A 24,552-nucleotide genomic window follows, 5' to 3' on the forward strand; every position below is an offset into this window, starting at 1 on the left:
TCTCATTGTGTGTCTGGAAGTAGCTAGCCAATTTTAGCCAGTTAGCTTGGGTGCTTGACTGTCGTTGTGAGGTCAGAGCTTTCGGAACAACCCTACTTATTGTCCAGAGGGTCCATTGTGCGCTCTGAACGCAAAACGCTCTGAATTTACGAACGGACAATCTGACAGCACAGTTGCAGTCACCAACGCCCTGGATAACAAAGCTCCTAACCAGCTCTACTAGGGCGAGTAATGTTCAGTGAGCTGTTCTCTTTCTCTCTTAGATGTCTGGAAGTAGCTGGCAAGTTATTACAGAACGCCACGGATCAACCCTTAAAAAGATGGGTGGGGGTAAGGCTTAAGAGGGTGTGAAAATGCTGAATGGGTGTAGACCGAGGGCTCTCCAATAGTAGTACCAAAATATTGAAAGACTGTTTCCTCAAAAGAGAGTTTACAAGTTGATCAACTTTCAAATCATAATTACTTTCCCCATTGTTTCCTCAAATGCAGTCAGTGTATTATATACCATTTTGTAGCTCTGAGTCTCTACTTTTATCCAATGTAATAAACAGAAATGTAAATGTTGCTACATAAGTCCGAATCCAGTTGGTGAGTCACACATGCTGAGCACTTGTTGGCTGCTTTTCCTTCACTTTAAGTTCCAAATCATCTCAATTGGGTTGAGGTTGGGCGATTGCGGAGGCCAGTTCATCTGATGTAGCACTCCATCACTCCCTTCTTGATCAAATAGCCCTTACACAGTCTGGAGGTGTGTTCGGACATTGTCCTTTTGAAAAACAAATGATCCCACGAAAAAGTCCCACGACACGAAAACCAGATGGGACGGCGTGTCGTTGCAGAATGCTGTGGTAGGTATGCTGGTTAAGTGTTCCTTGAATTCTAAATAAATCACTGACAGTGTCACCAGAAAATCACCCTCACACCATCACACCACCTCCTCGATGCTTCACGGTGGGAACCACACATGCAGAGACCATCCGTTCACCTATTCTGCGTCTCACAAAGACATGGCGGCTGGAACCAAAAATCTCAAATTAGGAATCATCAGACCAAAGGACAGATTTCCACCAGTCTGATGTTCATTGCTTGTGTTTCTTGACTCAAGCAAGTATCTCATTCTTATTGGTGTCCTTTAGTAGTGGTTTCTTTGCAGCAATTTGACAATGAAGGCCTGATTCAAGCAGTTTCTCTGAACAGTTTATGTTGAGATGTGTCTTACTTGAACTCTAAAAAGCATTTATTTGGGCTGCAATTTCTGAGGCTGCTAACTCTAATGAATTTATCCTCTGCAGCAGAGGTATCTCTGGGTCTTCCATTCCTGTGGCGGTCCTCATGAGAGCCAGTTTCATCATAGTGCTTGATGGTTTTTGGGACTGCACTTGAAGAAATGTTCAAGTTTTTTGTCATTTTCCGGATTGACCGACCTTCAAATTATTTGACGATGAAAATACATTCCTCTGCAGAAGAGATTAATGGAGAACATCCTTCATAGGTTTCTCTGATGTTTATCATAATGACACCACCCATCGACCCAGGTTCCTGCAGTACCTTTTTTTTCTACCAATGTCAGATGACTACTGGGGGTTGTTGTGGCATTAGAAGCGTTATGTAAGAACCTCAGAAGGATATGTTGTGATTTCTTCCCAACATTGGAGATACATGGATGGGAGGAGGTGGCTTTTGTCCTCTTGGTCTCATTGATGATGCACGTCTGTGTTTATGGTAACTGCTGTTTACAGTAATTTATTCAGTATTACCTGCATTACAGATGTAGGATCTTAATTTGTTCGCACTGTTGCAGGAGAACTTTCTTGCAATGCAGGACATCAAATCAAATTTTATTGGGCACATATTTATAACTTGTAGTGTATTTGGAGTTTTAAAAGGCTTCTGAAGTTTGTAATTTCCATTTTTAAATTTCAGACTTGATTTTCCCTTACAAAAAATGTATTAACCTCTACAAAAATATCCATTAATTATAATCCACATAATAGTTCTGTAACGGGATTCTTCTGTTGAAGGAGAGGCGGACCAAAACGCAGCGTGGTTATTTAGATACATTTTTAAAGATGAAAATAGAACAATATACAAAAACAAGAACCGTGAAAAACCGAAAACAGCCCTATCTGGTGCAACAAAGACAGGAACAATCACCCACAAACCCCAACACCAAACAGGCTACCTAAATATGGTTCTCAATCAGAGACAATGACTAACACCTGCCTCTGATTGAGAACCATATCAGGCCAAACACAGAAACAGACAAACTAGACACACAGCATAGAATGCCGACTCAGATCACACCCTGACCAAACAAAACATAGAAACATACAAAGCAAATTATGGTCAGGGTGTGACAGTTCTTCTAAATGACCCCACTGGACTGAGGGGCAGCTCCGTATTGGCTGACGACTCTGGCAGATCCTGGCTGACTGGCGGCTCTGGCAGATCCTGGCTGACTGGCGGCTCTGGCAGATCCTGGCGACTCTGGCGGATCCTGGCTGACTGGCGACTGGCGGATCCTGGCTGACTGGCGGCACTGGCGGATCCTGGCTGACTGGCGGCATTGGCGGATCCTGGCTGACTGGCGGCACTGGCGGATCCTGGCTGACTGGCGGCACTGGCGGATCCTGGCTGACTGGCGGATCCTGGCTGACTGGCGGCTCTGGCGGATCCTGGCTGACAGGCGGCACTGGCAGATCCTGGCTGACTGGCGGCTCAGGCAGATCCTGGCTGACTGGCGGCTCTGGCAGATCCTGGCGGCTCTGGCAGATCCTGGCTGACTGGCGGCTCTGGCAGATCCTGGCTGACTGGCGGCTCTGGCAGATCCTGGCTGAATGGCGGCTCTGGAGATCCTGGCTGACTGGCGGCTCTGGCAGATCCTGGCTGACTGGCGGCTCTGGCAGATCCTGGCTGACTGGCGGCTCTGGCAGATCCTGGCTGACTGGCGGCTCTGGCAGATCCTGGCGACTCTGGCGGATCCTGGCTGACTGGCGACTGTGGCGGATCCTGGCTGACTGGCGGCACTGGCGGATCCTGGCTGACTGGCGGCATTGGCGGATCCTGGCTGACTGGCGGCACTGGCGGATCCTGGCTGACTGGCGGATCCTGGTGGATCCTGGCTGACTGGCGGATCCTGGCTGACTGGCGGCTCTGGCGGATCCTGGCTGACAGGCGGCACTGGCGGATCCTGGCTGACTGGCGGCACTGGCGGATCCTGGCTGACTGGCGGCTCTGGCTGCTCCATGCAGACTGGCGGCTCTGGCTGCTCCATGCAGACTGGCGGCTCTGGCTGCTCCATGCAGACTGGCGGCTCTGGCTGCTCCATGCAGACTGGCGGCTCTGGCTGCTCCATGCAGACTGGCGGCTCTGGCAGCTCCTTGCAGACTGGCGGCTCTGGCAGCTCCTTGCAGACTGGCGGCTCTGGCAGCTCCTTGCAGAGTGGCGGCTCTGGCAGCTCCTTGCAGACTGGCAGCTCCTTGCAGACTGGCAGCTCTGGCAGCGCTGGATAGGCGTGAGACTCCGGCAGCGCTAGCGAGGAGGAAGGCTCCGGCAGTGCTGAACAAGCGGGAGACTCCGGCAGCGCTGGCGAGGAGGAAGGCTCCGGCAGCACTGGACAGGCGGGAGCACCTGTAGGGATGAGATGGAGAGACAGCCTGGTGCGGGGGGCTGCCACCGGGAGGGCTGGTGCGTGGAGGTGGTACCGGATAGACCGGACCGTGCAGGCGCACTGGAGCTCTTGAGCACCGAGCCTGCCCAACCTTACCTGGTTGAATGCTCCCGGTCGCCCTGCCAGTGCGGCGAGGTGGAATAGCCCGCACTGGGCTATGCAGGCGAACCGGGGACACCATGCGCAAGGCTGGTGCCATGTAAGCCGGCCCAAGGAGACGCACTGGAGACCAGATGCGTAGAGCCGGCTTCATGGCACTTGGCTCGATGCCCACTCTAGCCCGGCCGATACGCGGAGCTGGTATGTACCGCACCGGGCTATGCACCCGCACTGGGGACACCGCGCGCTTCACAGCATAACACGGTGCCTGCCCGGTCTCTCTAGCCCCCTGGTAAGCACAGGAAGTTGGCGCAGGTCTCCTACCTGGCTTCGCCACACTTCCTGTGTCCCCCCCCCAATACATTTTTGGGGCTGACTCTCGGGCTTCCATCCACACCACCGTGCTGCCTCCTCATACCAGCGCCTCTCCGCCTTCACCGCCTCCAGCTCTTCTTTGGGGCGGCGATATTCTCCAGGCTGTGCCCAGGGTCTTTTACCATCCAACTCATCCTCCCATGTCCAGTACTCCACGCTCTGTTCCTGCTGCTGCTGCCTGTCACCACGCCGCTTGGTCCTGTTGTGGTGGGTGATTCTGTAACGGGAACAATATACAAAAACAAGAACTGTGAAAAACCGAAAACAGCCCTATCTGGTGTAACAAAGACAGGAACAATCACCCACAAACCCCAACAGGCTACCTAAATATGGTTCTCAATCAGAGACAATGACTAACACCTGCCTCTGATTGAGAACCATATCAGGCCAAACACAGAAACAGACAAACTAGACACACAGCATAGAATGCAGACTCAGATCACACCCTGACCAAACAAAACATAGAAACATACAAAGCAAACTATGGTCAGGGTGTGACAAGTTCACATTTCTTGTTACTGCAGGATTTTTTTCCTGCTGTAGCAAATTGGCTCAAATTAAGATCCAACATTTGTAGCCTTGATAAAAAATTAAGTGTCTGTATTTGTCTGTGTGAATGTGTCTGTGAGAGATAGAGACAACTTGTAAAATATACAGCTCTGATGTTTTCAGATGTTTGTTTGCTGTCAACTGTTTTATTGTGGCTGAAGGACTGGGGATGGGGCTTGCACCGGAGATGTGTTGGGTTCTGTTAAGCTAATCTTTTTAATTGTATTTATTTATCATTACAGGGAGACATTGCTGGCTTGATGAAACTGAGAAAAATCACACATACTAAAATATTCTTTGTTATCTGGGGGGTGAGTATAAAATACTCCGGTGAGTATAAAAAAAAATGGCTACTAGATCTATTCGGCTAACTAGCTAATATAACAGCTAAAAACCAGTAGAGGTGGAAAGTCAGGCACAAAGGAGCTTAGCTAGCAAGCAAGTTAGCGATAGTTAACGTTAGCTAGCTTAGCCGTTCCCGCCTAAGTCAGTTTCTAGCAGTAGCTAGTTACCTATTAGCTCACATTAGATTGCACAAGAGTTCACCAAATTTCCCAGTCAACAAAAGATAAATAATTCTTGACCTTTAACGCTGATCAGTGCAGAGGAAGTTGGACATGGACAATTTGGACAACACTTCAGTGAGCATTTTAAACGGTAAGTTAAAGTTAGGTAACTACTGTAGCTAGCTAATATTAGCTAGCTAGCTACTAACGACGTTGCTAACATTAATGTGTTGGGTGACTGACTGGCTATGTAACGTTAGCTATTTGATCAATAAGCATTGGCGTTGTCTAAAACAATGTGTTAATGTAATGTCACCTTCACTAACTTGGCAAATTAATTGTCACTTTACACCATTTTCAGTGGCATTTGAGGATTTGATAATGGAGTAGGGGATCTATCAGTGACTTGTATAGGGGAAGAGATGTTCAATGAAGAGGGACATTTGGCTGTCATTTTGAATACCATCGTACAGATTGCATTAATGATGCTACCTAGCGATGTGTATTTGCTATGACATGTACAGTACCAGTCAAAAGTTTGGACAATTCAAGGGTTTTTCTTTTTACTATTTTCTACATTGTAGAAAAATTGTGAGGACATCAGAACTATGAAATAACACAAATGGAATCATGCAGTAACAAAAAAAGTGCTAAGCAAATCAAAATATATGCTATATTTGATATTCTTCAAAGTAGCCTCCCTTTCCCTTGATGACAGCTTTGCACACTCTTGGCATTCTCTCAACCAGCTTCATGAGGTAGTCACCTGGAATGCTTTTCCAACAGTCTTGAAGGAGTTCCCACATATGCTGAGCACTTGTTGGATGCTTTTCCTTCACTCTACGGTCTGACTCATCCCAAACCATCTCAATTGGGTTGAGGTTGGGTGATTATGGAAGCCAGGTCATCACTCCATCACTCTCCTTCTTGGTCAAATAGCCCTTACACTGCCTGGAGGTGTGTCTCTTCTTCATATTGGTGTCCTTTAGTAGTGGTTTCTTTGCAGCAATTTGACCATGAAGGCCTGATTCACCCATTCTCCTCTGAACAGTTAATGTTGAGATGTCTCCCCCCCCCCCCCCCCCCGGGAACAAATATAACAGAATAACTCAAACTTAGTGAACAATTTAAATAAACCAACACTCAGTCCTATGGAATACACATACCTCTGCAGGAGTGCCTACAGAATACTTTACAACAACACTTTCTGACCAAAAACCAACACAGCACATGCAAAAAAAAAAAATGAAGTTCCCTCGTAGCAAAGGAACACTGGCTTTTCAAGCTACAGAAGGAGTCGGTAATTGATGGGCCATCTAACACAGCATGAACATTTATCATGTTCAAACCAATATTTTTTTGTGTTGGATTGAGACCAGGCTGTATGATAGGTTATAGTTAAAGCGACTGTCCAGTGCTTCTGAATGTACTTAATACTGATAACTGATCTACCGCAAAATGGAATTGTTTTAAGAAGGTCATACCAAGGATAATTTTGTTAATACATTTTTTATTTTAAGACCCCTTGAAGTCTCAAAACTAAATATATATAAAAAATAGTATATTTTTTTGGGGGGGGGCCTTACTCCTATTAGTCAATAGAAACACATTGAATAACAGATTCACGACATGGAACGAAAGATAGTCCCCCCAAAAAAGGAAGTTTGTTCTGAAGTATCTGTCCTATATCTGAGAGATATAAGAAAGATCATGAAGCATTAGTTATTTTTTTACATTTAGTTAAAGGAAACTGGACGGGAGTGTATGGGGACAGGCTGTGTGGTGGGTTAGGGCTGAGGGGAAGTGGTAGGGAGTGGATGGGACAGGCTGCATTATGGGTTAGAGTGGAGGAGTTTTAGTCTATTGTCCAAAATACATTTTTCCCACTTGGGAATTTGGCATTTTTATCCATCATGGATCCCGTCTTTCAGCACTTCTGTTTAGAGGAATGAGGACCTCTTCTGCAGGTAAATATCTGGGTCCTCCAATTATCAGAACAGGGCAGGAGGGGGACCTTTTCTTCAGGTAAGTCTCTGGGTCCTCCAACGATCAGGAAAGGGCAGGAGGGACCTTTTCTACAGGTATGTCTCTGTGTCCTCCAACGGTTAAACATGAAATAGTAATAAAGAAAATTAGGGTATTAGCAAATTGAACAATGGAGCTGAGTCTAATGAATCATAAACAACAAAGTTTAAGGCAGATATTTTAAGGAGTGTACAGTATAGGTCACATAAGGGCTTGACATACATATATACCTATAGGACATGAAGCAGAGCTTCACTCTTAGACTTCTTCTGATCAGATGATGGGAACATGGCAGGCAACAACTGTATCGTCCTCATGGCAGTCAACATCTGCATCGTCCTAATGGCAGGTGTCATGTCTTTGGCTATGCCGGATTAAGTGATATGACATGCTATTCTATAAAATCATTTCTCCGTATTTAATATTACCTGATTGAGCTAATCATGTAAATGTAATTAACTAGAGAGTCGGGGCACCACAAAATAATATTTATAGAGCTGTTATCTTCCGAATAAACTCTTAAAGACCTAGTAATATTTTACATCAGTAGCAGATATTAATCGTCATTTTAATTCAGTCTCATCTGAAAGTTGTAAATTCTTGGTTATCTTCACGAACCCTGGCTAACAAGTTGAATCAGCAATACATAATTGGGTTGAATTATTTATTTACTAAATACCTAACTAATCACACAGAATTACACATACACATAATTAACCTTTCTGATCTCCCCATCCCGGATCCGGGATCGTGAATACAGACTCAAGCTCATTACCATAACGCAACGTTAACTATTCATGAAAATCGCAAATGAAATGAAATAAATATGCTAGCTCTCAAGCTTAGCCTTTTGTTAACAACACTGTCATCTCAGATTTTCAAAATATGCTTCTCAACCATTGCAAAACAAGCATTTGTGTAACAGTATTGATGGCTAACGTAGCATTTAGCATCAGCATTCAGCTGGCAACATTTACACAAAAAAACAGAAAAGCATTCAAATAAAATAATTTACCTTTGAAGAACTTCAGATGTTTTCAATGAGGAGACTCTCAGATAGCAAATGTTCAGTTTTTCCTGAAAGATTATTTGTTTAGGACAAATTGCTCCGTTTTCTGCGTCACGTTTAGCTATGAAAAAAACCCTGTATCCAGGATTGTGTAAATCTATCAGCAAGCTCATTAGCATAACACAACGTTAACTATTCATGAAAATCGCAAATGAAATGAAATAAATATGCCATCTCTCAAGCTTAGCCTTTTGTAAACAACACTGTCATCTCAGATTTTCAAAATATGCTTCTCAACCATAGGAAAACAATAATTTGTGTAAAAGTAGCTAGCTAGCGTTAGCATTTAGCGTTAGCATTTAGTGTTAGCATTAGCGTTAGCATCCAGCACGCAACATTAACAAAAACATAAAAGCCTTCAAATAAAATCATTTACCTTTGAAGAACTTCTGATGTTTTCAATGAGGATACTCTCAGTTAGATAGCAGATGCTCAGTTTTTCCAAAAAGATTCTTTGTGTATTAGAAATAGCTCCGTTTTATACATCACATTTGGCTACCAAAAAAAATCTGAAAATTCAGTCCTCAAAACGCGAACTTTTTTCCAAATTAACTCCATAATATCGACTGAAAACACGGCAAACGTTGTTTAGAATCAATCATCAAGGTGTTTTTCACATATCTCTTCATTGATACATCGTTCTTGGACACATGGCTTCTCCCCTATATCAAATGGAAAAGTACTAGCAGCTGGCAATTGCGCACCGAATTCCACGCAGGACACCAGGCGGACACTTGGAAAATGTAGTCTCTTATGGTCAATCTTCCAATGATATGCCTACAAATACGTCACAATGCTGCTAAGACCTTGGGCGAACGACAGAAAGTGTAGGCTCATTCCTTGCGCAATCACAGCCATATAAGGAGACAATGGAAAACAGAGCTTCAGAAATTCTGCTAATTCCTGGTTGATGCATCATCTTGGTTTCGCCTGTAGAATGAGTTCTGGGGCACTTACAGACAAAATCTTTGCAGATTCTGAGTGTTTTCTTTCCAAAACTGTCAAGAATATGCATAGTCGAGCATCTTTTCGTGACAAAATATCACGCTTAAAACGGGAACGTTTTTTATCCAAAAATGAAATAGCGCCCCTAGAGATCTAACAGGTTAATCATACCTTGATTACAAATTACGTCATAAAGGAAAATGTCCCTAGCGGGCGGAACAGATATGACAGCTTGTTACACAAAAGAAAAGGGCTGGGTTTGAGTGAAAGAGCGGGAAGACTGAGGAACAAAGGTAGAAGCTGTGCTACCGTAAATACAGTATCTTATGCATTCTAAATTACCGCCCATTTGGAAAAGGAAAATGCAATAAATATTTACTCTGAGCTGCGCTTCGGTAGGTTGGTGGTAGATGGAAGGCCGTGTTGCCAAACCAAGTCCTTTGTCCTTTGAAGAATGTCTCTGGTGGTCAATTGGATGAATTGTAGTAACGTCGTTGTGTGATAGACGGGATACTCTGTCTGTTCCTTCCTAACCATCGTTTGCAGCTGCTGTTGCTAACTCAACGGTTAGGAGGTATCACTTCTGTAGTGAATAATAGTTCAAAGTTCATGCCATTCGCAACCAAAGCTCACGCTGATGTTGGCTTCGTTCTGTAGTTATTATCTGAACCATACTGACATCGGACCGTCGTCCTCACATCCTCGGAACAGAAAGTTATATTGTCGTCAAGGCTTTATATAGGAAGGGAGAGGAGGGCGTGTCTGAAACGTTTTATAACCCATGTCTCTTCACAGGGGCGGGCCACTGATTGAGCAGAGCCCTAGCCTTATGAAAACCCAAATCTCACATTTTTAAGCTAAAATCACATTCATCCCATCACAAATAATTTCATATTCAAACATTTAAATTGAACAACAATTCCATGTGTAGACTTTCCACTGTAGAGTTTATGTCATCTTATCATTAATGAGAATGTCTCAGATGACAACCGAACTGACATCATATTCATTAAGTACCACCGCATATGTTCAATTGGTCGGATTACCAGAATATAGTTCATTTCCCCCCACCTTCTGATGTTCCCAGAATCTCTATGTTAACCAAGGGGTTTTCAAATGTCACATCAGTAGGGTAGAGAGAGGAAAAAGGGGTGAAGAGGTATTTATGACTGTCATAAACCTACACCCAGGCCAACATCATGACACAGCCAACATCTGTATCATCCTCATGGCAGGAGTTTTGAGCATACATGCCTAGAACACCTGCAACCAATCTCCTCCCCCCCACCCACCCCTTCTTGGTTTCTATAGGTGATCTGCAGTGATCTCTTCCTTCATCTCTAATCATTCCCGCTGAAGAGAGGAAGAGAGGGAGAGAGAGAGAACTAAAAAGGTTAAAACATGTTTGTTACAAAAAAAGGATGACCATCTCATTAATGCAGCAGTTCATATGGAACATACGGGCAACATTCTTACCTTTGTCAAGAGTAGCCATTGGTGGCTTCCTTAGCTTCTTACCAACCCCGTAGAAGGCTACTTTAGTCTGAAAGCACTTGCGGCGCCCCTTCACCTCTTCTTTGAAGTCTGGATTTTCTTTGTCAATGATCAAGAAAGAATGGCGCTGAAGGGAATATCAGCCGTTTTACAGGCTTTCGACCAATTGTGTCTCTTATTAACAACAGCTGGTGCACAATCTCTAATATTAAGGAAGTTTCAAGGTTCTGCCCGCCTGACTTAGAATGCCTCATGATAAGCCGTACACCACACTATTTACCAAGAGAGTTTTCATCTTTATTTTTCATAGCTGTCTATTTACCGCCACAAACCGATGCTGGCACTAAGACTGTACACAACGAGCTGTATAGGGCCATAAGCAAACCAAAAAATGCTCACCCAGAGGCCAGCACTCCTATTGGCCATAAGACTCCTGAACTAATCAAATGGCTTCCCAGACTATTTGCATTGCCCCCTCTCTTACACCACTGCTATTCTCTGTTGTTATCATCTATGCATAGTCACTTTAATTAATAACTCTACCTACATGTAAATATTACCTCAACTGTACCGGTACCTACCTGTATATAGTCTCGCTATTGTTATTTTACTGCTGCTCTTTAATTACTTGTTACTTTTATTTTTTATTCTTATCCTTAATTTTTAAAATCTGCATTGTTGGTTAGGGGCTCATAAGTAAGCATTTCACTGTAAGGTCTACCTACACCTGTTGTATTCGGCGCATGTGACTAATACAATTTCATTTGATGACAATGAAAACGTGTCAGTTTGTCAATTTCACGAGGTCGGAGTTAAAACATGTTAATCTACAGCAGTTTTTGTCACCTGTCATCAAGGCAAAGGGTGGCTACTTTGAACAATCTCAAATATAAAATATATTTGGATTTGTTTAACACTTTTTTGGTTACTACGTGATTCCATATGTGTTATTTCATAGTTTTGATGTCTTCACTATTATTCTACAAACCCTTGAATGAGTAGATGTCCAAACTTTTGACTGGTACTTTACTTGAATCGAATCAATGTGATGCCATTAGATTTTAAGAAAATGAACAACTAAGGAAGACTTTTTTCACTTCTCTCATTGACTTGTCAAACCCCAAACCCTGGTCTGGTCTTACATACCTTTTGTTTACCCAAAATGTTTTTTACACTGTTGGTTAGAGCCTGTAAGTAAGCATTTCACTGTAAGGTCTACTACACCTGTTGTATTCGGCGCACGTGACAAATCAACTTTGATTTGGTCGGTTTGGTCAGTTTCGCAAGCGTTCCCAGAAGTCTCGATTTGCACCTCCGGGTTTAGAAACTATGTGCTACAACATTACATTGATCAAAATCTACATTTGTAAATTTCAAATATTAACAGACTGGATCATCAGCATTAGTCTGTCCTAGTTTCCTGGGAGAAGTGACATAACAAGCAAAGTAATGCGCATTGCTCAATTTAAAAAAACTATACTTACCAATTTTATCAGCTGGTCCCTGCTGTTTGATGGTTTCTGGTGTGCTGCTTCTGACAGGGGAGGCTGTGCTGCTTCTGACAGGAGAGGCTGTGCTCCTTCTGAGAGGGGAGGCGGTGCTACTTCTGACAGGGGAGGCTGTGCTTCTTCTGACAGGGGAGGCTGTGCTGCTTCTGACAGGGGAGGCTGTGCTCCTTCTGACTGGGGAGACATCCAGTAGCAGAGTTGAGGTGCGAGAGTTAGCGTCATAGTCCTTGGTTGAGCTGTCATTGCCCTGATCACTTGAGGTCTCAAAATCAATGAGCCGCCGCTGTCTTTTCAGTCTACGGCCCGTCTGTGCTGTTGGGCCCTGCACCTGCTTTGGTGAGTTTATATTCTTAACTCTCTTGTACAGTCCTTTATGTGTGGCATGAAAGGACATGATTACATAAGGCTTTTCCTGAAATATGCTTGTATGAACTTCCCTCCATTTAAATTTAAGGTTAAATAATGTTCCTTTATTAAAATGGACATACTTACCCATCTATGTGTAATGCCAGAGGGCTGGTCTTGCAGCATAGGGTATTTTTCAACAAGTCTCTTAGCCATTACCATCATCTCTTCTTCTGAAGGGTATCTATGATCTTCATCAGTCTCAACAGTTGCCCTCAAGATGGAGACCACGGTCGTAATGGTGTTCCTCACCAACCTGCAGCGAAGCTGCTTTGACATGGGGAATCACGTTTCGTAGTCAACAAACTTCTTCTCTAAGTAATGCTTCCACACTGACTCCAACTTAGTGTCTGTGTATATTATATACTCAAGGCTGTGTAGTTGTACAATTTTCTTTGGAGAAACTCTTTTCCGGTTACTTTTGCTTGTTCCAGGAGGTTACTTTGGTGCGTCTTTGAATTCAAATTACCCTAACTTCAGTAATGTGGATCCAGCTACATGAGTCAACTCCAAATTTAAAGTACTTAAACAATGTTCAAAAGTCTTTTTTCCCCTCCGACATTAATTATCGAATGAAAATATTGGAAAAAAACTGTTGCTAGAAAGCATGTGCACTCAGAAGCTCTGGTTTACCTCAGGATGGATTGTTTGCAAGATACTGCTTCTCCTCAGAAAGTGCTCTGGTCCTGGAAAAATATCCCTTCTATCATCCCGTGTCAGGGTGCGCAACAAGACTTTACTGATATATGCAGCTGTAACACAATACAACAGATGTATTTTCAAAGTACTACCCTGAATTTGAAAAACAACAAAGTGAGTACCCACAACACCAAACACCCAAGAGATGGCGTTTGAGAAATGTTACATCTCTCAAATTCACATATGGGGGTCTGGAATCCAGGATTGATAGTCTGTGACATCAAAATTGAAGTTATAAACATATTTTGTTTAATTATATTTGTATCATAAACATTGGTGTAAAACCTTATATTCAGTTAGCCAGTGAGACAGTCATTCTGAAGCACATGAGCCATCTATCAGTAATATTTTTCAAGAAGCAACGAGATATTTCATAAATGTATGTCATAGTGAATACACAAAGCTAGGTTGCGCCAGTGGACTCACATTAATAATGCAATCTGTGTGCCATTATTCAAAAGGGCAGCCAAATTTCCCTCTTTATTCACTTTCTTTGCCCTATACAAGTCATACAGATATAGGTCCCCTCCTCCATTATCACATCCTTAAATGCAATTGAAAATGGTGTAAAGTGACAAGCAATTTGCTAAGTTAGTAAAGGTACATTAACGTTACATTAACAAATCGTTTTAGGCAACGTAAATAGCTAACTTTACTTAGCCAGCCACCCAGAATGCAACACACTAACATTAGCAACTGCGTTAGCTACCTTAGAAGCTAGCTAGCTAATGTTAGCTAGCCTGGGTTGGAAACTAGCTAGCTAACTAATGTTAGCTGCAATTTTTGTTAGCTAGCTAGTTTCCAACCCAGGCTAGCTACTGATACCTAACTAACTACCTAACTTTAACTTAGCATATAAAATGCTCACCGACATGTCGTCCAAATTGTCCAAGTCCTACTTCCTCTTCACTGATCTGTGTTAAAAGTCACCCGTTAGCTAGCTTCTGTTGACTAGTCAATTCGGTGACCTCTTGTGCAATTTAATGTGAGCTAATAGCTAACTAGCTACTGCTAGAAACCCATTGAGGCAGCAATAGTTTAGCTAACGTTAGCTAACGCTAACATGCCTTCTAGTTGACACCCTTTGTTCCCGACTGAATATATCCAGTATCTAACTTTAAAATCACTCTTTGGGTACAGCGAGCACCATCCCCCCTCTCTCTATACTCCCGACACCAGGCTCTGTTAGGCAGATCATAAATTCCTGGAGGAGATTCTCTCCTCATGGCCAGAGTATAAGAGAGTGAGTTTTCATAAAGAGAACAAAGGAATTTCTTCCACCTCACAGAACTTGAGAACCGAACAATATTCATGTTCTGGAGAATGTAGAAAAGGTTGGTGACGTAGCCAGCTACGAACTGGTCCGTTTGGTACAATTTTGTGAAACTCACGAGAGACAATACAGCCACATTACCATAGCCCTGTTTATACAAGAGTCTCAGTTATGAGGCTTACATCTAAATGTTCTATACAATTAATGAGTAAAGATGAAACTATTTGTGAAATTAGGTAATGTGATTTTAAACTGTTTAATGAAGGAAACTCCAATTACCTTTGGAGTTTACCTAAATCAGAGGCCTGCCCATGAGCGCAGACATTGAGCTGGCATCATGGGACCACCCCTTTCTGCTCCTCCGATTATAACCCCACCTTGGGAATTTAACTTCAGACCATGCTTCTCTCAATGAGACTAATGTGAGGTAAAGAATAATTCATATTTTATTCCAAAGACTTTATGACTGACAGACTACGACAACTTTTTCATGACTGGACTCGTTTTTCAAAGTTCGAACTGGATGGCTGGAAAGTGTAAACCACTGCGCATGTGAGGAGGGGGATTCCCTCACCAATGCATATTTTAGCTTTCTTCCCCATTTGTTTAATAAAATGTGAGCAAGATAACACACAATTAATTCATACATTTTTAATAATAGTTACTGGAGGTTGCTTTCTGGCATTGGACTCATCAAATACCTGCTGAATACACATGCTAGCTCACTATCTATTTTTGCCCCATTAACTTGGTGCATTGTTTGAGAAGTGCAATGAATTGGTGGTGTGTTATTTGCTTTTCATTTGTGACCTTGACTTTGAAGTATCTTTTGGGCTACACCAATAGAGCACAATGCCGCAGCCCCTTTCCACTAACCTTGTGGTACTAACCTTGTCACCTTCTAACCTTAGTTCTTTTATTATGTCTTTGTTTTAGTATTGTCAGGGCGTGAGTTGGGTGGGTTGTCTATGTTCTTTTTCTATTGATTTGGGATTGCTGTGTTCGGCCTGCTATGGTTCTCAATCAGAGGCAGCTGTCATTCGTTGTCCCTGATTGAGAATCATACTTAGGGAACCTGATTTCACTTTTGAGTTGTGGGTGTTTATTTTCAGTGTTAGTGTTGGTGCCACACAGGACTGTTTCAGTTTGATTACTTCACGTTTATTGTTTTGTTCAGTGTTCATTACTTTATTAAAAAACATGAACACTTACCACGTTGCGTTTTGGTCCTCACCTTTTTCGACCACAGACGATCGCTACAAACCTTGTAGCCTTGTAGCTACCAAACAGAGATCAACAGTCCTACGAATGTGACAATTATGAAACATCCCTTTTTTCTGGTTGCATTAGACCCGAACAGACCCAAATGGCCAAACGTATTGCTTTGTCAGTGCATGGAGATGTTGAGGATGCTCCACAAGAGGCACAGGAGACACTAAGAGATATCACATTGAACAAGGCTAACGTATTGGTGAATTTTGTTTGAGGCTGCTGGACTAGTTTAGTACATTCATGTCACACATTTTTTTTGTGCTTGTTTTTTGTCTTTATGTTTCAGAGGACTGGCAGCAACATTGTATCTGTGGTGGAATAATATCAAGCTTAACTTATGGCTGAGATGAGGGACCAGATGAAGCAGATGTTTGAGAGACATTCTGAGACCACGGGACAGTACATGAAGAGGCACTGGCAATGTTTGTTCATTTTGCAAATCCTTTTTCCAGAGTTGCTACTACACTCATACAGAACCACAGCATCTAGGAACTTCTCAGCCCGGTCGAGCTTGAGGAAATAGTACTTTTTAAAGTAGCGTGCAGAGTCAAGAGGTAATTCGAGGGCTCTCACCATGAAATAAACATGGTTTTACGACATACCCTTGCTCAGAAGCCTGAAACAGTTGTTTTCTGACTCAATTATTCTTGCCATGACAACCGCAGAAGTGCAAGGATGGATTCTTGTATGACATAGCCAATGGAGACCTTTTTATTTTTAAATGTTTTATTTAACCCTTCGTTTACCGGGTAAGTTGCCTGAGAACACATTCTCATTTTCAGTCACTCCCACCTTTATTTGCTAGGCCCAATGCTTTGAAGTTGATTTTGTGTACAGATGAAATAGAGATATTCAAACACACCTGGATCACATGCTTTAAAAAAATTGCTGACGGTTTAATATTCATTGGGAAATATAGATCCTAAATATGGATCTAAGCTAGCTGAAATTAAACTTCTTGCCATTGCTAAATCAAGTGACCTTTCTTGGCTTTGTATGAAAGTGATAATGCCCTCGAAGCCGGTGTTTGGAGGATATATTGGCACGGTTTACCAATGTAACAACACCCGCGGCAATATATCCTCCAAACAATTCTCTGGCATTATCACTTAACCATGCTTGAGTTGATAGAGTTTACCCAGATACTTTTTGCTCTAGTGATTTTGCTTCAAACCGTTTCAAGATTCAAGTTATTAATCAAGCAGCATTTGAAAAATTTCAAGCAGATTTTTATTGATAATGTAACACTCAAGCAACATAATTTACTTCACCTTCCCACACAAATTAAGTATTTGTGTCCTATGGTAAGCCACATGTGCATGAGATTTGAATCAAAGCACGTTATTTTTAAGCAACGGACTTCCAAAATCTAATATTATTTTTTTTTAAGCAAATCACTGGTGAAGCATAATCAGCTGTTTGAATGCAGTCAAACGGTGAATGGCTCACAACATCCCATTTTTACACATGAAAGAGAATTGGGACCCCCCTCTGAGGGGAGAAATGTACAATTATGATCAGGCAAAAGATAGAGTTCTGTGGTATTGACAAATTATGACATGTTGTGTCAGTGAAGTGGCTTGTTCTAAATGGGAATAAATATACAAGTCACAAGTCTTTGATCGTTACCAACGTGAATGACAATGTTCCAGAATTTAGCAAACTCTTCCTACTATTTCTTTGATTATCAGCCTTATGACACCTTGGGTCTGAGTAGGGATTTGTTAGCATATGAAGTTGCTGTACCTAACCTTGCCCATGCCCCAAAGTTGGTATATAAGGAAAGGCTTATAGATTTTACATCCTACTACTCACTCACTTTCAAAAGCAGCATGTGTGCTCCAATAAAGCATTATCTTGGGGATGTACTTGCACGTCACAGTTATAATGAATAGATGTTCTAATGTTGTCTAGCATTAGCTCAGATGTCAGGTTTGGGGCTTCGTTTCCCACTGGGGGAATTCACATAATACTGTAAGTTGCTTTGCATAAAAGTGTCTGCTGTGGCATATTGAAAAAAAGCAGTTTGAGTCATATCTGGATTGTAAATGTTTTTAATACAAATATGAATTTTATAGTCTCTTCAAGTGTGATATCTTCAAATTCTTGTCATCAGGAGATTCCAGCTTCAAAAAGCTGTTCCCTCAAGAATGTGTCTCATTTAACTTGTGGTAAGACAACTCAATACATATATTCCTAAAACAAGCTAAATAGTCTAACACAGTTAGCACTTGATAAGTAAATCATTCTTAAAATAGGATAATATGATTTTTATTTGTAAATTTTACCCCCTTTTTCTCCCCAATTTCATGGTGTCCAATTGTTAGTAATTACTATCTTGTCTCATCGCTACAACTCCCGTACGGGCTCAGCAGAGATGAAGGTTGAAAGCCATGCGTCCTCCGAAACACTACCCAACCAAGCCGCACAGGGCGCATCCAACCGGGCGCATCCAACCCAGGGCGCATCCAACCCAGAAGTCAGCCACACCAATGTGTTGGAGGAAACACCGTGCAACCTTGGTTGGCGTGCACTGTGCCTGGCCCACCACAGGAGTCGCTTGTGCGCGATGAGACAAGGATTTGTAATCAGATTTGTAATTTTTGCAATGTTAAACTAAAAATAGCTATTCTATGGGCACAGCCGAAGAACCATTTAGCATCCATTTTTCTAAGCGTGTACAACCTATAACTGTCTTCTATTCCTCAGGCCACATAAGCTCACAACTTGGTCATATTAGGTTGTTCTATGTTATCATTTGCTTCAAATTCCCAGTTGTCGATTCCATTAATGGAGTGGAGGTGGTGTCCCTTCATGTTGTGGAAGCAGTAGGAACAATGTGCAGTGGCCACGGGCACCACTTTGGAGAAGTTGGAGAAGTTCACTCTGTACTTGCCCTCTTTACTGCGGGAGATGATTGGCAGGAAGCTGTAACCCCACATGATCTCCTGAGGGATGAAGGAGGTCCTGACCTGGCAGGCTGAGCTGGTGGTCTCGGCTGTGCCGTCCAGAAAGACCACCAGCTCAAACTCCTGCTTATGGAGTGTGTCCACTGCCATCTCAAAAAAAGGGCTAGCCTTGTCAATCACATGGTAGAGTGTGAGAGGGCACACAAAGAATAGGTTGTCCTTCCCAGCATCCACCATGAACTCAATGTTCACCTGATCCATGATGATTGTCTCCCCATTGGGTTTGATGGTTGTCCTCAACAACTTGCCATAAATCTGGCTCCCGATCATCAGGGTCTTGCGTAAGTTGGCCACTCTTATCATGAGGCAAAGGAAGTCCTTCTTAGGACAGATGACAGCTGTCTGACTGAATGTGATGGTCTTGGCCCTTTTCTTAGGGATGGAGATCTTGGCCAGGATGATTCCACACAAGAAACAGTTGATGATGGAACCTATGAGAAACTGGGTAATGATGAGGGTTACAGCACCAGAACAGTGAGGGGTGATGACGCGTACACCATACCCAATGCTGGTCTGGGTCTCCATGGAGAAGAGGAATGCTGTAATGAGATCGGAAACGTTTTCCACACAGTACTTGTGGCCTTTTGGGGGGTTCTGCCAGGTCAGGTCCCCGTTGCTCCGGGCGATCCAGAACCACAGTAGTCCGAAGATGAACCAGCTCAGGTTGAACGAGACGGTGAAGAAGAAGAGGACAAAGCACCAGCGGAACTCCACGAAGGTCGTCCAGAAGTCCACGAGGAAGGCAAACTGGTTGCCGCATTTCACGTTACCAAATTCAATGTTGCATTGGCCATATTTGGTCACCAGCCGGGTTCGGCGGATTCTTCGCTCCACCAGGTGGTCCTGGATGCGCTTCCTGATGCCAAACATCATTTTCTAGGTCCTGTCTTCTGTTAGAGATAATAAGAATATGTTTGTGAAATAGTTCATACTTTAACTAATTGGGTTAAACTGACCTTCATTTTCATCAAAATATCATTATATGAAACAACTCACAAGCACAAACACCTCAGTCAGTCTATGATCAATGGAAGGACTTCACATACCTGCCCCAACCACATTTCTCTACTTACTAGCAGTTGCTGTGCATCACTTGCACATTTTTATATGCACTTACATTTTGTAATCCTGGGCACATGCCATAGTTAAGACCCAGATGATTTTACCGTTATCCATTAGCCTTTTACTATGTTTAAATCAGTGATTTTGACTGTAAAAATACTATTTTGTTATTTTAGGGAGAATTGGTATAATATCTTAACAACTATTTAATATCAATAGGTTTGTTTAGTTTGGTGTCTCTTGCACAATGCTAGACCTGGTTTATGTGCGTTTTGCTGAGTACAATGCTAGACCTGGTTTACTGGAGTTGAGGTGGAGGGGTAGACCTGATTTACAGTTTATGGATATTTAGGCTTTGGCACATGTAGACCTGGCTTAGTTGGCTAATTGAGTTCAAGAACAGGTGCAGACTTTGGTATGTAAATTGGAGCTGAAGTATAGGTGAAGACCTGGTTTGTATAAATATTGGGGCTGAAATGCAGAAGAACAGCAATTGATCTAACAATTATGGCTTGCATGTAGCAGTAGACCGGTCAAAGGTCACAGGACTAAGATATGCAAATAACAGGGTTGGAATGTGCAGCGAATAGGTGGATATAGGTTACTGTTGGTGTCTTGGAGAATATAGGCGGAGTAAAAAATAGTGCATTTAGCATCAGGATATGGGTGTATGGGTACTTGATTGTATAAATATTAGGGTTTAAGTGTGTGGGTAAGTGGGCTGAGGTATATACTGTACACAACATGACCAAAAGTATGTGGACACCTGCTCGTTGAACATCTCATTCCAAAATCATGGACATTAATAGGGAGTTGGCCCACCCTTTGCTGCTATAACAGCCTCCACTCTTCTGGGAAGGCTTTCCACTAGATGTTTTAACATTGCTGCAGGGACTTACTTCCATTCAGCCACAAGAGCATTAGTGAGGTCGGGCACGGATGTTGGGTGATTAGGCCTGGCTCGCAGTCGGCGTTCCAATTCATCCCAAAGGTGTTCAATGGGGTTCAGGTCAGGGCTCTGTGCAGGCCAGCCAAGTTCTTCCACACCGATCTCAACAAACCATTTCTGTATGGACCTTGCTTTGTGGTCGGGGCCATTGTCATGCTGAAACAGGAAGGGCCTTCCCCAAACTGTTACAACAAATTAGGAAGCACATAATCATCTAGAATGTCATTATATGCTGTAGCATTAAGATTTCCCTTCACTGGAATTAAGGAGCCTAGCCCGAACCATGAAAAATAGCCCCAGACCATTATTCCTCCATAACCAAACTTTACAGATGGCATTATGCATTGAGGCAGGGAGCATTCTCCTGGCATCCGCCAAATCCAGTTTCGAACGTCGGACTGCCAGATTGTGAAACGTGATTCATCACTCCAGAGAACGTAATTCCACTGCTCCAGAGTCCAATGGCGGCGAGCTTTACACCACTGATCTTAGGCTTGTGTACAGCTGCTCGGCCATGGAAATCCATTTCATGAAGCTCCGGGCAAACAGCTGATGTTGCTTCCAGAGGCAGTTTGGATCTCGGTAGTGAGTGTTGCAAACGAGGACTAATTATTTTTACACACTATGTGCTTCATCACTCGGTGCTCCTGTTTTGTGAGCTTGTGTGGCCTATCACTTTGCAGCTGGGCCGCTGTTAATCCTAGATGTTTCCACTTCACAATAACAGCAATTACAGTTTACCGAGGCAGCTCTAGCGGGGCAGAAATTGGATTAACTGACTTGTTGGAAAGGTGGCATCCTATGACGGTCCCATGTTGAAAGTCACTGTGCTCTTCAGTAAGGTCATTCTACTACCATTGTTAGTCTATGGAAATTACATGGCTGTGTGCTCGATTTGATACACCTGTCAGCAACGGGTGTGGCTGAAATAGCCGAATCCACTTTGCAGGGGTGTCCACATACTTTTGTATATACTGTATAGTGCAGTTATTTGGGCTGTGGAATAGAGGTACATATATACAGAGCTGTGACTAAGAATAAAACATATATTTTTACATACTTTTCAATATAAAAGATAAATATGGATCATGTTAGGGTTACTAATGGCATTTGATTTGCACAGTGGCATGCATGTCTAGGAACAATCTGGGAACAAACAGGTTAGTTAAGGCCTAAAATCATTCAAAAAATAAAGTTATTGTTGAAATATATCACTCCACTAGCCAAAATCAGTCAGATAACCATAACCTACCTAAAAGCATCCTCATCTAGCCTACTACAACCACATATAGTGGCTTGCAAAAGTATTCACCCCACTTGGCATTTTGCCTATTTTGTTGCCTTACAACCTGGAATTAAAATGTATTTGTTGTGGGGTTGTCATTTGTAAATCATTTGATTTACACAACATGCCTACCACTTTGAAAATGCAAAATATTTTTTATTGTGAAACAAACTGAAAACTTGAGCGTGCATAATTATTCACCTCCCCAAAGTCAATACTTTGTAGAGCCATATTTTGCAGTAATTACAGCTGCAAGTCTCTTGGGGTATGTCTCTATAAGCTTGGCACATCTAGCCACTGGGATTTTTGCCCATTCTTCAAGACAAAACTGCTCTAGCTCCTTCAAATTGGACGGGTTCCGCTGGTGAACAACAATCTTTAAGTTATACCACAGATTCTCAATTGGATTGAGGTCTGGGCTTTGACTAGGCCATTCCAAGACATGTAAATGTTTCCCCTTAAACCACTCAAGTGTTGCTTTAGCAGTATGCTTAGGGTCATTGTTCTGCTGGAAGGTGAACCTCTGTCCCAGTCTCAAATCTCTGGAAGAATGAAACAGGTTTCCCTCAAGAATTTCCCTGTATTTAGCATCATCCATCATTCCTCCAAATCTGACCAGTTTCCCAGTCCCTGCCAATGTAAAACATCCCCAGAGCATGATGCTCCCACCACCATGCTTCACTGTAGGGATGGTTTTCTCGGGGTGATGAGAGGTGTTGAGTTTGCACCAGACATAGCGTTTTCCTTGATGGACAAAAAGCTCAATATTGGTCTCATCTGACCAGAGTACCTTCCTCCATATGTTTGGGGAGTTTCCCACATGCCCTTTGGCAAACACCAAACGTGTTTGCTTATTCTTTTATTTAAGAAATTGCTTTTTTTCTGGCCACTCTTAAAGTGGTCCTATGGACAGATACTCCAATCTCCGCTGTGGAGTTTTGCAGCTCCTTCAGGGTTATCTTTGGTCTTTTTGTTGCCTCTCTGATTAATGCCCTCCTTGCATGGTCCTTGAGTATTGGTGTGCGGCCCTCTCTTGGCAGGTTTGATTTTGGTGCCATATTCATTCAATTTTTAAAAAATTGATTTAATGGTGCTCAGTGAGATGTTAAAAGTTTCAGATATTTTTTTATTACCCAACCCTGATCTGTATTTCTCTACAACTTTATCCCTGACCTGTTTCGAGAGCTCCTTGGTCTTCATGGTGCCCCTTGCTTAGTGGTGTTCCAGAGTCTGGGGCCTTTCAGAACAGGTGTATACTGAGATCATGTGACAGATCATGACTGGTTGTAGATTGCACACAGGTGCACTTTATTTAACTAATTTTGTGACTTCTGAAGGTAATTGGTTGCCCCAGATCTTATTTAGGGGCTTCATAGCAAAATGGGTGAATACATATGCACGCACCACTTCTTTGTTTTAAATTTTTTTAAATTGTTTTAAACAAGCTATTATTTTTATTTCACTTCACCAATTTCGACTATTTTGTGTATGTCCATTTGTTACGTTTTTCTTCTGTCGAAGGAGAGGAGGACCAAAATGCAGCGTGGTAATTTTGATGCATGTTTAATAAACAAATAAACACGAACAATACAAAACAAGAAACATACTGCGAAAACCAAAACAGCCTATACTGGTGCAAACTAACACAGAGACAGGAACAATCACCCACGAAACACTCAAAGAATATGGCTGCCTAAATATGGTTCCCAATCAGAGACAACGATAAACACCTGCCTCTGATTGAGAACCACTCCAGACAGCCATAGACTATTCTAGATAACCCTACTATATCACAATCCCAACACCTACAAAAAAAACAAGACAAAACACACCACATAATAAACCCATGTCACACCCTGGCCTGACCAAAATAATAAAGAAAACACAAAATACTAAGACCAGGGCGTGACACCATTACATGAAATCCAAATAAAAATCAATTTCAATTACAGGTTGTAACGCAACAAATAGGAAAAATGCCAATGGGGGATGAATACTTTTGCAAGGCAACCTGTAGCTGCATATAGGGTGGCAGGTAGCCTAGCAGTTAAGAGTGTTGAGCCAGAAACCAAAAGATTGCTGGGTCGAATCCCTGAGCTGACTATGTGAAAAATCTGTTGATGTGCCCCTATATTGTACTTGCTCCTGTAACTCACTCTGGATAAGAGTATCTGCTAAATGACTAAAATGTTAATTATATAAAACTGTCATAGTAACCACTGGTAAGGTAAACTCTTTGATGGATGGTCCCTGGCAAGAAAATGTTCTCTGAATAAATGTGGCCTGTGTTGCTGCCAAGCTATGCCAAATAGTTGGATGGTGGTGTGACTGTTAAGTACTGAATGACCAGTGCAGTAAGCTTTGTTCCTACGCTCAAAGCTATGAAATGTCCTTTATT

General features: G+C 42.6%; 1 protein-coding gene across 1 annotated transcript; it reads right to left on the bottom strand.

Annotated features, from left to right (window-relative positions):
* Positions 1–18,609: 18,609 nt before the first annotated feature.
* On the bottom strand, positions 18,610–19,731 carry LOC110503468 (ATP-sensitive inward rectifier potassium channel 1-like). The gene has a single exon (XM_021581803.2). It carries the CDS (start codon positions 19,729–19,731, stop codon positions 18,610–18,612), a length of 1,122 nt encoding a protein of 373 aa, XP_021437478.1.
* Positions 19,732–24,552: the final 4,821 nt, after the last annotated feature.

The sequence above is a fragment of the Oncorhynchus mykiss genome, chromosome 24, assembly GCF_013265735.2.
Source record: "Oncorhynchus mykiss isolate Arlee chromosome 24, USDA_OmykA_1.1, whole genome shotgun sequence".
In the NCBI taxonomy this organism is placed as follows: domain Eukaryota; kingdom Metazoa; phylum Chordata; class Actinopteri; order Salmoniformes; family Salmonidae; genus Oncorhynchus; species Oncorhynchus mykiss.

Bases quoted from the DNA above. Each gene is read 5' to 3' on its own strand.
- LOC110503468 (XM_021581803.2), bottom strand. From the start codon at position 19,731: ATGATGTTTGGCATCAGGAAGCGCATCCAGGACCACCTGGTGGAGCGA.